This window comes from Megalobrama amblycephala, linkage group LG4, assembly GCF_018812025.1.
Source record: "Megalobrama amblycephala isolate DHTTF-2021 linkage group LG4, ASM1881202v1, whole genome shotgun sequence".
In the NCBI taxonomy this organism is placed as follows: domain Eukaryota; kingdom Metazoa; phylum Chordata; class Actinopteri; order Cypriniformes; family Xenocyprididae; genus Megalobrama; species Megalobrama amblycephala.
In genome coordinates, this window is record NC_063047.1 from 44778038 (window position 1) to 44792617 (window position 14580).

The 14580-nt window shown below is 37.2% G+C and overlaps 1 protein-coding gene across 5 annotated transcripts in view; it reads right to left on the bottom strand.

Moving 5' to 3' along the window:
* The window catches only part of arhgef12b (Rho guanine nucleotide exchange factor (GEF) 12b), a 99006-nt gene that overhangs the window by 28151 nt on the left and 56275 nt on the right, over positions 1-14580 (bottom strand). For all 5 annotated transcript variants that reach the window (XM_048189547.1, XM_048189548.1, XM_048189545.1 and 2 more), the window contains 11 exons: positions 13967-14024; positions 13646-13839; positions 12806-12925; positions 10766-10894; positions 10540-10665; positions 10371-10463; positions 6352-6462; positions 6073-6165; positions 5946-5988; positions 2939-3071; positions 2686-2823 (listed from right to left, as the gene is read on the bottom strand). In XM_048189547.1, the coding sequence (XP_048045504.1) occupies positions 2686-2823; positions 2939-3071; positions 5946-5988; positions 6073-6165; positions 6352-6462; positions 10371-10463; positions 10540-10665; positions 10766-10894; positions 12806-12925; positions 13646-13839; positions 13967-14024 (1238 nt within the window). The remainder of the gene's footprint in view (positions 1-2685; positions 2824-2938; positions 3072-5945; positions 5989-6072; positions 6166-6351; positions 6463-10370; positions 10464-10539; positions 10666-10765; positions 10895-12805; positions 12926-13645; positions 13840-13966; positions 14025-14580) is intronic.

Genomic DNA, 14580 nt, shown 5'->3' on the forward strand with positions numbered 1-14580 from the left:
CCATACGTCAACCCTTCTTAAAATAATTTACTATTCCAAGCATTTGGTCAAAATGACATCACTATTCATTTAGGAAGTGAACTCAGATAAGATAACTTCTTTTTTAACTTTATCTTCATTTGTTGTGTGGAGTGATGAATCATAATGAAACACGAGTAGTGATGCTCCAGAGCGGTGTCTTTGAATATCTGGTGAGAAATATAATAATAAATGCATCTCTACCACAGTGACGCATAGAGGAAGAGGTGTCATTTGGGAAGCCTTTTTAGTTGCTGGTTTTGGTGAGCTACTTTACTGTGGAAAGTGATTTAATGCTTTGAAGTACAGGAGAATATTACAGAATAGCTTGTTTCCCACAATTAAAGAGTTAGCCTATGTATAGAAAAATGATCTGATGTTATTTGCTCCTGCCCAAATTGCAAAGACAACCAAGAAGTGGCTTGAGAACAAGTCCATCAGGCTTAGGTCAGAGTCCAGATTTGAACCCTATAGTGAATATTTGGTCTCACATTAAACTCAAATGAACTGGGAGACATTTTTCAACTACTCATGAACTTTTTGAAGCCATTAACATTAAGAGGAACAACACTGACTCTTCTTCCTGTAAAAAGCTGTCTGAAAGTTTACCCACACGGCTTAAACTTTTAAATAAAACAAAGGGGAAGTTTATTCCATGCTAAGTTACTTAGTATTTGTGTAATTCCTGCTAATTTCCTGACCAGTGATTTGTGATTAAAATGGTTAAGACCATTAAAAGACCACTATATATACTGTATTATACACATTATATAAAAATTATATACACACACACACACACACACATATACATTTTAAACAATATCTCAATGAACACAAAAACAATTTCCAAAATGTTGACAAGACTAAGTTTAATATAACATCTGTTTAACTTATAACATGAAAGTAAGGTTAATAATATAACTTAGATGACACATTTTTCAGTTTTACTCAAATTAGGGTGATGCAAAAATGAGTACACCCCACCACAAAAACTACTACAACTAGTAGTTTGCATGGACTCCATGATTTTTAATGACAGCACCAAGTCTTCTAGGGATGGAATGAACAAGTTGGCGACATTTTGCAACATCTATCTTTTTCCATTCTTCAAGAATGACCTCTTTAGAGACTGGATGCTGGATGGAGAGTGATGCTCAACTTGTTTCTTCAGAATTTCCCATAGGTGTTCGATTGGGTTCAGATCAGGAGCCACTGAATCACTTTCACCCTGTTCTTCTTCAGAAATCCAACAGTGGCCTTAGATGTGGGTTCAGTCATTGTCATGTTGGAAAAGTGCACGACGACCAAGGGCACGGAGTGATGGTAGCATCTTCTCTTTCAGTATAGAGCAGTACATCTGTGAATTCATGATGCCATCAATGAAATGCAGCTCCCGACACCAGCAGCACTCATGCAGCCCCACATAAGGACACTGCCACCACCATGTTTCACTGTAGGCACCATGCATTTTTCTTTGTATTCCTCACCTTTGCGACGCCATACAGTTTTGAAGCCATCAGTTCCAGAAACATTTATCTTGGTCTCATCACTCCAGAGTATAGAGTCCCAGTAGTCTTCATCTTTGTCAGCATGGGCCCTGGCAAACTCTAGGTGGGCTTTTTTGTGCCTGGGCTTTAGAAGAGGCTTCTTTCGTGGACGGCACCCATGCATGCCATTCCTCTGCAGTGTACGCCATATTGTGTCACGGGAAATAGTCAACCCTGTTTGGCTTTCTACTTCTCTTAATAACTGCAGTGAACTTGCATGCCGATTTTCTTCAACCCTTCTCATCAGAAGACGGTCCTGTCGAGGTGTGAAATTCTGTGGACGACCTGGACGTCTCTGTGAGATGGTTGCAGTTCCATCTTTTTTAAATTTCTGTACCACTTTTGCTACAGTACTCTGACTGATAAGTAAAGCTTTTCTGATCTTCTTGTAGCCTTCACCTTTCTGGTTTAAAGAGATTTTCTGATATTTTCTTCATCAGGTCTTGTGACATTTCTCTTCCATGTGGTGCCATTGTTGACAGTATGAAATGGGAAGGGGTTTTAACACTTTTTTATAGTCAACTGTCTGCTGGACACCTGTGTAATGAAGAATTAGACTCACCTGTGGTTGAATTCTTGTTAAATTAGACATTTGTAGTCTAAAATTTAGCTTTGCTCCAGAGACTTTCAGTGGGGTGTACTCATTTTTGCATCACCCTAATTTGAGTAAAACTGAAAATTTGGTTCTCTAGTTATATTATTAACCTTACTTTCATGTTATAAGTTAAACAGATGTTACATAAAACTTAGTCTTGTCAACATTTTGGAAATTGTTTTTGTGTTCATTGAGATATTGTTTAAAATGTTACTTTTCAAAGGGGGTGTACTCATTTACACTGAGCACTGTATATATTTTTCATATATTTATTTATATATTTCCCCCCCCAATAGTACTAACTGATAAAGCACAATGTACTTTATGAAAAGTACAATATACTTTAGGTAACAGTACAAAAATTGTTTTAATAATGCTAAACATCTTAAAAATTCTGCAAGTGGTATGTAAACTTATGAGAAAAGGGGTATGCAAATGATAGTGATCTGTAGTGTGTGTCGCCACCAACCACCAGACACAAAGACAATAAAGAAAAAGTATGTCAGCATGGGCATGTGCACTTACAGTACATCCTCTATCTTAGAGATGATGTGCTCTGCACAGGATCGCTCTTTTTCCGGAGCCACGCGGTCTCTCATTCTCTCCGTATCCAGACGGGCTAACTCCGCTTCAGCCAGAGTCAGACCCATACTGCGTTTTTGCCTGAAATATACAAATAATACATGAGAGAACATAGTGGAGGAGAAAGTTTCCACTGACACTTGTGCTGGTACATTGGAGTTGTAGAGTGCATGTGGATTAGATAAGTGCATCTTACCTGAAGTCTTCTAGGTTCTTCTGGATGTCAGGTAGAAGTGTGTCCTGCAGCTGCTGCACATACTGTCGGTGGACATCCTCTGAGATGGGCTCCGGCCTCTTCCGTTCTGCGTTAATTGAGTGTGCAGTCCGCTCTACATTCACACAAACACATAAATAAGGTCATGCAGTCGCACGATAATATAATTGAAATTACACACAATATATCAGCATCATATTGGCAATCTGACGATTTTTTCATTTATCAATAAACCATCCAATATCAGTTAATACATATCCAATATCGGCCTATACTGATGAATTTGAAAAAAAAAAAAAAAAAACATCAAACAAATAATGAAAAAACGATATGGTGCAGATTGAACATACTGGATTTAATGGCTTCTGCCTATTTTAAGATTTAAATTACTTTCATCATCTAGCACTAACCTATGCAGGAAGAAATGATGTATAAATTCACTTGTAGCTTTATTTTTGTTACATTTTGTTTCATTTTCTTAAAAGATATAAAACAATGATAACACTTTATAATAAGGTCTCATTGATTAACATTAGGTAATGTATTAACTAACAATGAGCAATACATTTGTTACAGTATTTATTAATCTTTGTTAATGTTAGTTAATAAAAATCCAGGGACCCACTTTATATTACAGTTTTTCTCAGTCGCTTTGGTGCATTTCTCACATCACTATTTACATTTGCACAACAGTTAGTTCAACCTCCACAACATTTAGTCATTTGTGCACATCATAGTAGCAGTTTCTCATTCCTTCAAACAAATTGCAAATGCTTTTGGACATGCATCAATTGCTTTCATACAACTCTCTGCTGTTTTATAACATTATCATTTGCTTATGTCATGTCAGTCAAAATTAACTATACTTGTGAATGCTGAATAGTCATTCCATATAAAACTAATAGTCCTCATTTCATTGCTTGAGTCATTACATACAAAAATGTTGAACTAGTTGTCAAAATCTGTCAAGCAAATTTTACAAATTTTTTTTAAATCTTTTTTTTCCTGAAAATGTCTCCTAAATTGAACAATTTCTCTCAAGTGAATCTCAACTTTCACTGATGAGAAGGGGTGTGTGAAGCATTAGTTGCAACCAATGATAAGTCACTTCTCTACAATCACTGTCAGAGGTGAATCCCATAAACCCCCATTTTACAAGCATATACGAACCAAGCAGGACATAGTGTGTACCATTTCTACAATACTGTTACACAGAAGTGGAAGGTCAGCCTCATGGAAGAGGGGTAAGGGTGCGGGGAAGAAGGGGAAGGGGACAAAACAGGGGAAGAGGAAGAAGAGGCCAATAGGCAGATCCCTGATGAAATCAGGGCTACAATTGTGGATCATGTTGTCAATCGCGGCCTCACAATGGCTGAGGCTGATCGAAGGGTGCAGCCAAATGTTGGGAGAACCACTGTAAATTCAATTATTCAAACATTTCGTTGGGAGAACAGGTGTGTATAAATGGACAGTAATTCAGCACTAAACAATCTGAACTGCTCTACTGTCATCGTGTCATACATAAAGCTTGCAGTGGAACAAGAACTTGTCACTGTACATTTTACATTTAGACGTACAGCTTTACTGCATCACACATTTAGTGTATTGTAGTGTACAGTAGTGTTACAGTAAAGATTTGCCATATGTACTGCAATATTGTTTACAGTTGTGCACATCTCTACCCAAAGGGAGTTTATGTTTGTTGCAAAAAAGGGTGTATTTTTTCTTTTGCACAATGCTGTGAACAAATTAGAATTGCAAAGAGCATATGCAGTAAAAATGTGAAACATACATATTCAGTGTCTTGTACTCAGTTACCTCACTAAATACAGTAATGTGTAACTTTACTGTATTTTTCAAATGGCTGTGCAAATAGTATATAGTGCTGTCTTGAGCATTTTCAGGTAGTGTCACCAAGATCTGACTTTTTTGCATTGGAAAACATTGACAGAGTAAACTGTCATAATGAAAACATGACAAAGCCATTTGACTATCTTGTTCATAAACAATGGTGTCAGGACTTTTCATCTTGATGACACTGACACTTTCATTGACACGAATACTTGCTTTTGAGGAATGACCTATCCATTTTGAGCAAGTGACACGCTTTTGCAGGTTATCAACTAGGTTTTGCAGTTTGTACTAATTGTTTTGAGAACTGCATTAACTGTTGTGCAAATGTAAATAGTGATGTACATTTAAATTAATCATTTAATACAATGCACTTATTGTGTACATACATGTTTTTACATTGTAGTTATATTTTAAAAACACCTGCATGTAATTACATCTGTAATTAATTTCTGTTATTGCATTTATAATTACACTGTTGACCCATCCCTTAACCCTTACCCCTACCCTTAAACCTGCCCATCCCACTAAACCTGTCCCTAACCTTACCCGTATCCACCTCAATAGCAGCAAAAGTGTTTTGCAATTCAATATGAACCCAATAAGTACATTGTACTTATTTTTTGATGTAAGTACATAGTAGTTAAGGCCACTTAATATAAAGTGGGACCAAATCCAGCTGTTCATTGTTTGTTCATGTTAGTTCACAGTGCATTAACTAATGTTAACAAATACAACTTTTTTTTAGTAATTTTAATAATGTAGATTTTAATAGTATATTAGTAAATGTTAAAATTAACATTAAATATGATTCATAAATACTGTAAAAGTACTGTACATTCTTAGTTCATATTACTAAAGTAGCAAAATGAATTAGTAATGCCCCACTTAGTCATACAGACCCCATTATTATTATGATTTATCCAAGTAGGAAATATTACTGGATCAACATTCTTGTTGGTCCTAAAACATTTCTATGAAACATTGAGATTTTAAGTTGAAGGTTGGGGTTTGAACAGCAATCTTATCAGCCTATCATTTCCTAACTATCATTTCCATTCATGTAACAAAAAAAAAAAGGTGATTAAACAATGTTTTAATCTATTGACAGTCCTAGTATTTAGAGGTTTGAACTTACCCAGGTCAGTGATGATGGATTCAGGTACTGTTACTTTCAAGCTCTGTTTAAAAACAACGTATAGTTCTTAGTCAGGGATCACATCATCTAAAGCTAAACAATTTGAGACTGTTGTAAGGTCCCTCACAGCTGTTTTGTCTATGAAGAAGGTATCCATGAGGATTCGTCGTGTCTCTTTGGAGCTGGTCTGTTTGTAAAGTTCAGCATAGAGGTAGCACAGCTGCGGAGTGAGAAGGAAGATGAGAGGCGCTTTAATGATGTGACTCATCTGATCTGAGACCAAACCATAAGCATGCAAGAGAGATTCATTGAACATGTGAAGTTCTTTATAAACATTTTGTTAGATGCCTGGAAACTCCAGGTTTGTATGAGAGGGTTTGTGGGTAAGAGGGATGACCGATCTCACCAGTGGCGCAGGGTCAAACTGAGAGACCACATGATGGATGAAAGCTGCCAGGTGAGCAGGCCGAGATTTCAGGAGGTCTATGCTCTGAAAACAGCTACACTGGCCATTCATCTAGAGACAGAGAGAGTCATTTACAGTAAAAGCACAAATTCTTATATTACTCAACTTTATGATTTAATGCTTAACTTAAGTGTGGGATTGTGAATGCAATTTTATAAGTTTTTATTATTTTCCATGAATAAATGCTGGGCTGTGTTCCAAAATCTAGTGAGCTTCCTCATTATGAACTGTCTACATAGGCTGTTACCTTCTGAACATCCATTCTGAAATGTAACCTTATAAGCAAGTTTGCTCGAAAAGTGGGGACAACTGGACCTTTTGTCTTGGGCCAGGACTGTATCATGAATTGGAGGCCTGGTGGATCATGATTTTACCTGAGGGAGACCCCGATGATGTGAGCATGTCCAGCGAAACAACATTGTTGAGAAAAGTGACTTTATGCAAAAGAGAAGTGATTTGATGCATCAACTTCTAATGGGAGTGAAGTGGAAATCATCCATTTCCTGTGAGATCAAAGACTGTATATATCCCAAAACAGTTCACTCATATTACAATGAACGGGAGAAACTGCAACACGCAATATGGTTGAATAAGTTCCGCCTTCAAAATAAAAGAGCCAAACATCGTGTCACTGTAGCTCCTGTTAAAATCTTCGGTTCTAATAGGTTCAAATTTTTTTTTAAAGCTACCTGTATTTAAGCATAAAGGTGTGGTCACATTTACTGCTGTTCAATGAATTTTTCCAGGCAAAATTCAGCTATTTCAATAGGAAATATAGCTGCAAGCAGCGATGGCGGGCCCAAGCCCGGTGGCACCGCCACCCTGGTGGCTTCAGGGCAACTGTGCACAGCGGGCAATAGGCATTTAAAAGGGTTAAACGTCAAAGGACTATGTCAAATTCACTCCACATTTACTGCACTACAAGGTAGCGCTATAGAGCCCCTCCTCCCTGCCCATTTCTAAGGCTTTGCCCATGTCTACTTGCTAACAATCCTGATGTGTGTGTGGAGTTTCATACAATTTGAAGCATCCAAAAAAGCATCCAAAACGAATATTAAAGTTTGATGTGTTGCCAAGGCAACAGTGTTTAAGATATCACAATTCTTTTCAAAGGTATACATCTGCCATGTTTTGACATTATTCAAATGAAGTTTGAAGCAAATCGGGTAAAAATGAGATGGTGATCTGAAAGCATGCTGAAAATAACACATTTCCTGCTGCCAGTTGGTGGCGCTATAACTTTGAATCACAATAGTCACATCTATGTGATCAGCCTTATACAACGAACACACAGCAGAAGATTCATCAAAATCAATTAATGTATGCAGAAGTTATAGCACTTTGTTTCCGTTTTCTTGCTATAAATTCGTTGCCTCGACACGCCCAAAACGTTTGAGATATCCAAAATCCGTTTGCAATTAAACAACTTCAATGTATTAGCACCAAGTTAAAAAAGTTTGGTGTAAATTGTATAAACCCTGTAGGAGTAGTAGTATGAAATTCATAGCCTGTTTTTTCAAAAAATTAACATTCAAACCAAAATAGCTGACTTCCTGTCAGCTGACTTCAGGAGTCAGATGCTCGATAACAGTATATTGCTGCTCCTGTATTTTGAGTTTTGTTTTACCCCTAAACGAAGAACGAAAAAGAACTTAATTTGAAGCATGTTGGGGCATTTACTGTCCACACAGTGTATCACAACTGTTTTGACATTGCGTTGGTATGTCTATGGGAAAAAACAACAACAGCAACATGAAGGGGTTAACAATACAGATGTTGTCTTAAAATCTGACAATGTGTAGCCACAGCGGGGGCTGGTTTGTTCTGTGCTGCCATCTCCGTTGGTCTCAAAATTCAAAGAGGTGTGTGGACCAAGATTTCAAACCACATATGAATATAGCTTCAAATGGATTTGTAATTTTCATTTGATGTGATTTTTTGCCATTCAGACTTTCTAAATATGATTGGATTCCAATCAGATAAGCACAAAAATTGGATATGGACTGGACAAGCCTTAAGCGACTTGTTAGTGGTGATTTATAAATTACTACACTATTGCCAATAGACAATGAAATAAACTGTCTGAGTACTGTTTAGAACAGCCTTCATATCAGAAGCTCACCTATGATGCCTAAAATTCTATCTAGGGGCCTTGATATACTTCAAGCGAAATTGAAGAATGAACTCGTGTGACGTAATATAGAACAAAATCAGGCCAAAACAAAGTTCTTTTGGAGTTTGTTTTGAAAGTTCGAAACAGCTTGCCAAAGCGAACTTTATGGAAAAGTTCACTGCACCTGGTAAAAACATTTGTGTTACCACTGGCCCATAGATAATAAGTAGATGTGCTCTGTCACTCTTCCTTCTTTGACATGAAAATCATCAACAGTTCATTCCTTCCATTCAATCCATCGAGGTCAGATGTGAGTAAAAGCATGAACACACTGGAAAGCCTCTTTATAGTAGAAATTAAAGGTCCCGCTCTTCATGATCCCATGTTTCAAACTTTAGTTAGTGTGTAATGTTGTTGTTAGAGTATAAATAAAATCTGTAAAATTTTAAAGCTCAAAGTTCAATGCCAAGCAAGATATTTTATTTAACAGAAGTCGCCTACATCGAACGGCCAGTTTGGACTACATCCCTCTACTTCCTTCTTTAATGACGTCACTAAAACAGTTTTTTGACTAACCTCCGCCCACAGGAATACACAAGAGTTGCGTTTGTAGAGTGTGTTTGTCGCCATGTCGTCGAAACGCTGTTATTTTCATCCCGCAGTCCAATCACCGGGTCTGATTCCGGCTCAAATTGATAGGGTAAAATTAAAGACATGTTTACAATAACACTGAGCGCGTGCATCTCCACGTTATGGTAAGAGGCGTGACCTTTCCGGGCAAGGAGCGCTAAGCTGCTGTCGAATCACAACACAGGAACCGCTGGCACAATCAGAACTCGTTACGTATTTCTGAAGGAGGGACTTCATAGAACAAGGAAGTCATCAGCCCGTTTTTATGACAGTGGAAACAGCGGTATACAGATATATTAAATTATGTAAGATATATAAGTAAATTATGTGAAAAATACTGTGTTTTTTTACACGCGAAACATGAAACATGTTATATTGCACACTATAAACACAATCAAAGCTTCAAAAAACCACGAAAAACGGAACCTTTAAAGTAAGACTCAGTTTTCTCATGTGTAAATTTTTCCCCACCACTGTTGGAATTTTCAGTCATTTATGACACAATGCTTCCCTGCCATTGATTTTTTTTACTTTTATATGGTAGGGAGCGCTATTACGCATATTCTGAAAGTACAGAATCTCTGAATCCAAAAACAAGTGAAGCAGAAATAAGTGATAGAATCATTGCTTATGCAATCATCAAACATTCGAAAGCATATAAATCAAAACCACATAGCGTTACTGAATGTAATGTCGACCCAGGAGGAGGTATAGATTGTGAAAGCTTTGGGGGGGTTGATGGACTCAATCTACTAGGTCTATGTTTTGATTATCCTTCTGAATCCAATCCGGATGCAGTCTTTGACAAAAATGTGACTTTAAATGATCTGCTTTTTGTTCAAAATGTGTCTTTTTAATGAAACTTACACACATTCAAGTGTTGATAAAAAAGGAATGCATGAAGCTAGAATACAATGATTTGTGAGTTTAATTTGTAATTAAGAGGAAAGTGTGCAGCATATATATTTATATATTCACCTAAACGTCGCTCCCAGCAGAGTGGGCGGCGTGGGGATGTTCGCTAACAGTCTACAGCTTAAAAGGTATTTCAAACTTATTTTTACCCCAAAACAAAGAAGAAAAAAGATCTTCGGCTTGAGTATATCGAGGCCTTAGTTAGGCAGCTCACTAGTGTTTGGAGGAGAGCCCACGAGTACAAAAATATAAGAGACAGAAATAAACGTACAGACTACAGCCAAGCCACAGTCACTCCTACCTGTTCCTGCTCTGTGTCAAAGTCTTCGTCCTCAGCACCAATGATGTGTGCAACCGGACGAGAGGAGGGGCTCCCCATATTCGACTGAGAATCCTAAATGAGAAACGCACAATTTTTCCACAGCTCTGAGAAACTACAAATGAAGCCATGAGGTCAAGCGGTCACTCACAAGTTCAGGTGTGTCTTCGGCGTCCGGTGAAGGACAGGAATTGAGGCTGTCTCGGGGTGTGGTCTTTGGGCTGTGGCAGGGGGTCTGTCTTTGGCATGGGCTCTCCGGGACAGGACTAGGAGTGACCTGCATGAAGCAATTGAGAGCAAATGTCAATTACACAGATGAAGAATTACAATGTGGAAGGTGAGGTTGATATGGAGCAGCTGTGCGGAGGTGTACTGACAGGGGTCGTGGTATTGTTGGTCCACAATGGCTCCGTTCCAGCATCACCTTGCCAGGAAGGGGGTTGATCCAAATCTCCCCCTCCATCCTCCTGCTCTCCTTCACCTGGCCTTGGAGATAAAGAGCCATCCTACAAAACACACAAACTCTCATTATGATTGTAACATCATGACGTATTGCTAAAACGTGAAGTGAACTTTCCACACTAGTGGCACTATATAGAATCGAACAAAATAATGACCGTAACTGAAGCCCACAGAGGAGAGGCATTATTATTATTTTGCCAAGTTTCCATGTAAAAAGTTCATGCAACTTCACTCAGAATAGTTTTACATGCAGATCACAAGAAAAATTAAAGCTGCGAGCAGCATTTATCGGGGTTCAAGCATTTAAGGCCCTTTAAGCACAAATGCGTAAAAATTAATTGTTTTATTTAGCAAGCATGTAACCACTTAAATCATAGAGGAACAGCTATGATATATGCTAAAACAAACAGAGAAATGAACAAATGAAATAGTAAACCTTGACAAAATGTGATTTGTAATGTTATTATAAGGATTTATATAGTTTAAAGGGATTTTAAATGACAAAACCTTGAAACATTGAACTATATTAGTGGCCTTCTGCTGCCATTTGGTGGCACAAAATGACAGTGTCAGGCAATTTACTATAGAAAAAATATGGTTTTAAAGGTTTTTTTGACAGTTATAGCGCCACCTATTGCTCGATCTTCCTCACTTTTTTTGAGTGTCCTCAGAGTGTGCCCATACATATGCGTGTTAATTTTGAGAAAATATCTCATTTCGTTTTGAAGTTATATACACTTATATATATATATATATATATGACAGCATAAAAAATGACCCACTAGAGACTTTGATTGGATTTTTTTGCCACTTCCTATCAAAATTTTGACATTTGGTAAACCAACTTAGGTTTCGTGTTTCCTACGGTGGTTTTGTCTTGATCGGACAAACGGTTTAGAAGTTATTTGCAAAAGTTTTTTAAGCACTAAATCACAACGTAGCACAAACCATAAGGCGAAACCCGGAAAGTCTAGTATCGTTGGATTTGTCAAGGTTTCAGGAGTCTAAGGACATGACTCCTGTGAAAATAAGTCGACCATACCCAAAGTTACATACATTTTCAGCTAAAACCATTAAAAATTAACCATTTTTTAAGTTTTTTTTAAGTTATAGTGCCACCTATGGCCCGATCTCCATAAAAGTTGGCATGCTTCTTTAGAGACAGCAGTGTAATTGCAGAGAGAGACTCTGCCCACACACACTTCTGATTGGCTGTCATTTGTAATTGAGTTTGACATTTTGGTTAAAGCTTTTAGTAATTTTGTTGGATGTTTTTATCATTTTTTGTTTTTTAAATATTCTATATAGTTGTTTTTTATTTAGTTATTTTAGTACTTCACTTAAAGTCACCATAAAACCAAAATTGACAATCTCATATATATATATATATATATATATATATATATATATATATATATATATATATATATATATATATATATATATATTCCATGTGTTTTACTGATGGATAAAATTTCATGTTACTTATACACACATTTAGAAAAAAAGTGATTGTGTCTGTGAATCTAATCATCTAATGGTCATATTTCACCTCAGAAAAAAAGAAAAGAAATAAAATAAGAAATTATGTTTTGCAAAAAGAAAATGAAGCCCCACAGTGTAATTATTTTCAGGTCAATTAAGCACATTTAATTTTATTAATGCAAAAATGTGATTCATAATGCCCAGACACAATCATTTTTAATTAACATCTACATATAATACATTTTTTTTTTATATATATATATATATATATATATATATATATATATATATATTTATTAGGTTTTAGAATTGAGAATTCCTCTGAATTCTCAGAGGAAGGGAGTCTGTGTGTGTGTGTGTGTGTGTGTGTGTGTGTGTGTGTGTGTGTGTGTGTGTGTGTGTGTGTGTGTGTGTGTGTGTGTGTGTGTGTGCGCGCGTGTGTGTGTGTGTGTGTTTGTATGAGTCTGTACCTGTCCAGTCCCAGTGGGCTTGCTGAGCTGCTCCTGGTGCTGTGGAATGTGCTTCTTGGTGTCCTGGATTTCCTTCAGTAGTTTAGGTGTAGGGTTCCTGCTGTACTCCTCCGTCATGGCCTGTAATTTTTCAAACATCACAGCGGCTCTGATCATTCACACGTCTCTTGTCATAGAGGATGTGAGATTAAAAACTCTGTCACATCACGTGGTTGATACACGAACACTAAGTATGAGCTCAATGACAGTTCTAACCACATACGAGCCAGTCTGTAATAATAGCTTCAGTTCTGCAAATTAAGACAATATTTTCCCATGGTTAAAAACCAAATGTGTACTACATACAGCATACATAAATGCATACAAATACTAACATGTTGCGGTATTGACACTGCAAGTAACTCCACGTGGCAGCAGCATTGCAAGTATTCTTAATCAGCAACATAATATTTTATAATAATAAAAAAAATACATTTCTTGAACAAACTATTTTACTAATACTCTAATGAGAGTTGACATGTAGATGCAAGTGTCTTTTCTGTTGCTTTTGATCAATTTAAATTGTTCTTGCTGAAAAAAAATAATAAATCTGACTCCAACTTCCGAACAATAGTGTATAATTTAAACGGTTATGAGAAAATACTCTAGTAACCCAGAAATAGCTTATTTTTGTTTAGAGCCACAGCTCTGTTATGCGTCCGAAACACTGTCTTTGAAAGCATGTGACTGCTGATATATTTTTGCTGCTGTGATGCTTGCAGTTCTATAAAAGAAAAAGAACGGGGCTGATGGAGATCAAGGCTGTTTTTCTGTGATCTGAGGACAAGACTGAGTTCTTACCCATACAGACAGAGGGGTCGGTTTGCGCTCCGAGGGGCTGGGGGAAGAAGAGGAGCGGTCTGGACCGATGGGCCCTGGGGAGTGAGGGGAAGTGAGCGAGAAGAGAGGCCCCTCCTCCACCTCACCGTCTGAGAGGGGGATCTGAGGCAGGCCCGGCGGTCTCCCCAGCACGGTTAGGGCCACATAGGAGCCCGCTGTACACAAACGCACACACACAAATAGGTTATCTGTACAGAAAAACCAACAACTGTACAGTATTGTTCACTTTAAATGTGAATAACTTCAGTAAAAGGATTTAAGTGAAAGACACAGGCTACTTACATTTTATTAGCTTTACAACTTCTACATGATTTGAATGTGTAACTAATGTCCCATTGACCTGAAAAACAAAAAACAGATTAAATTAAATTCATAATCAGCAAATCAGAATGCTACATTAGTGCTGTATATACTTAAAAGCTCAACTTTATTTTTATATAAAGCCTTTAAAAGTTGCTTCTCAACATTAAAGGGATAGTTCACCCAAAAATGAATAAAAGAAGATATTTTGAAGAATTTCGGTCACCAAACAGTTGATGGGCCCGATCAAATGTTTGGTTACCGACATTCTTCAACAATCTTATTTTGTGTTCAGCAGAAGAAAGAAATTCATACAGGTTTGGAACAACTTGAGGGTGAGTAAATGATGACAATTTTCTTTTTTTTTTTTGCTGAACTATACCTTTAAGAGCAATATTGCAAGTTACTTTGTGCACCAGCAACAAAAATAGTGCAAAAATGCTTTTTATTTAGCTTGTTGAGTTGAAAGTCTTGCATGATCAAACTACATTTCCCATCATTCTCTGCAACAGCATAATTATATATATCCACAGATAAAGGATAAATTACACACCAAACATAATGCCATTTGGTTACACCAGTGCTCCACAAAAGCT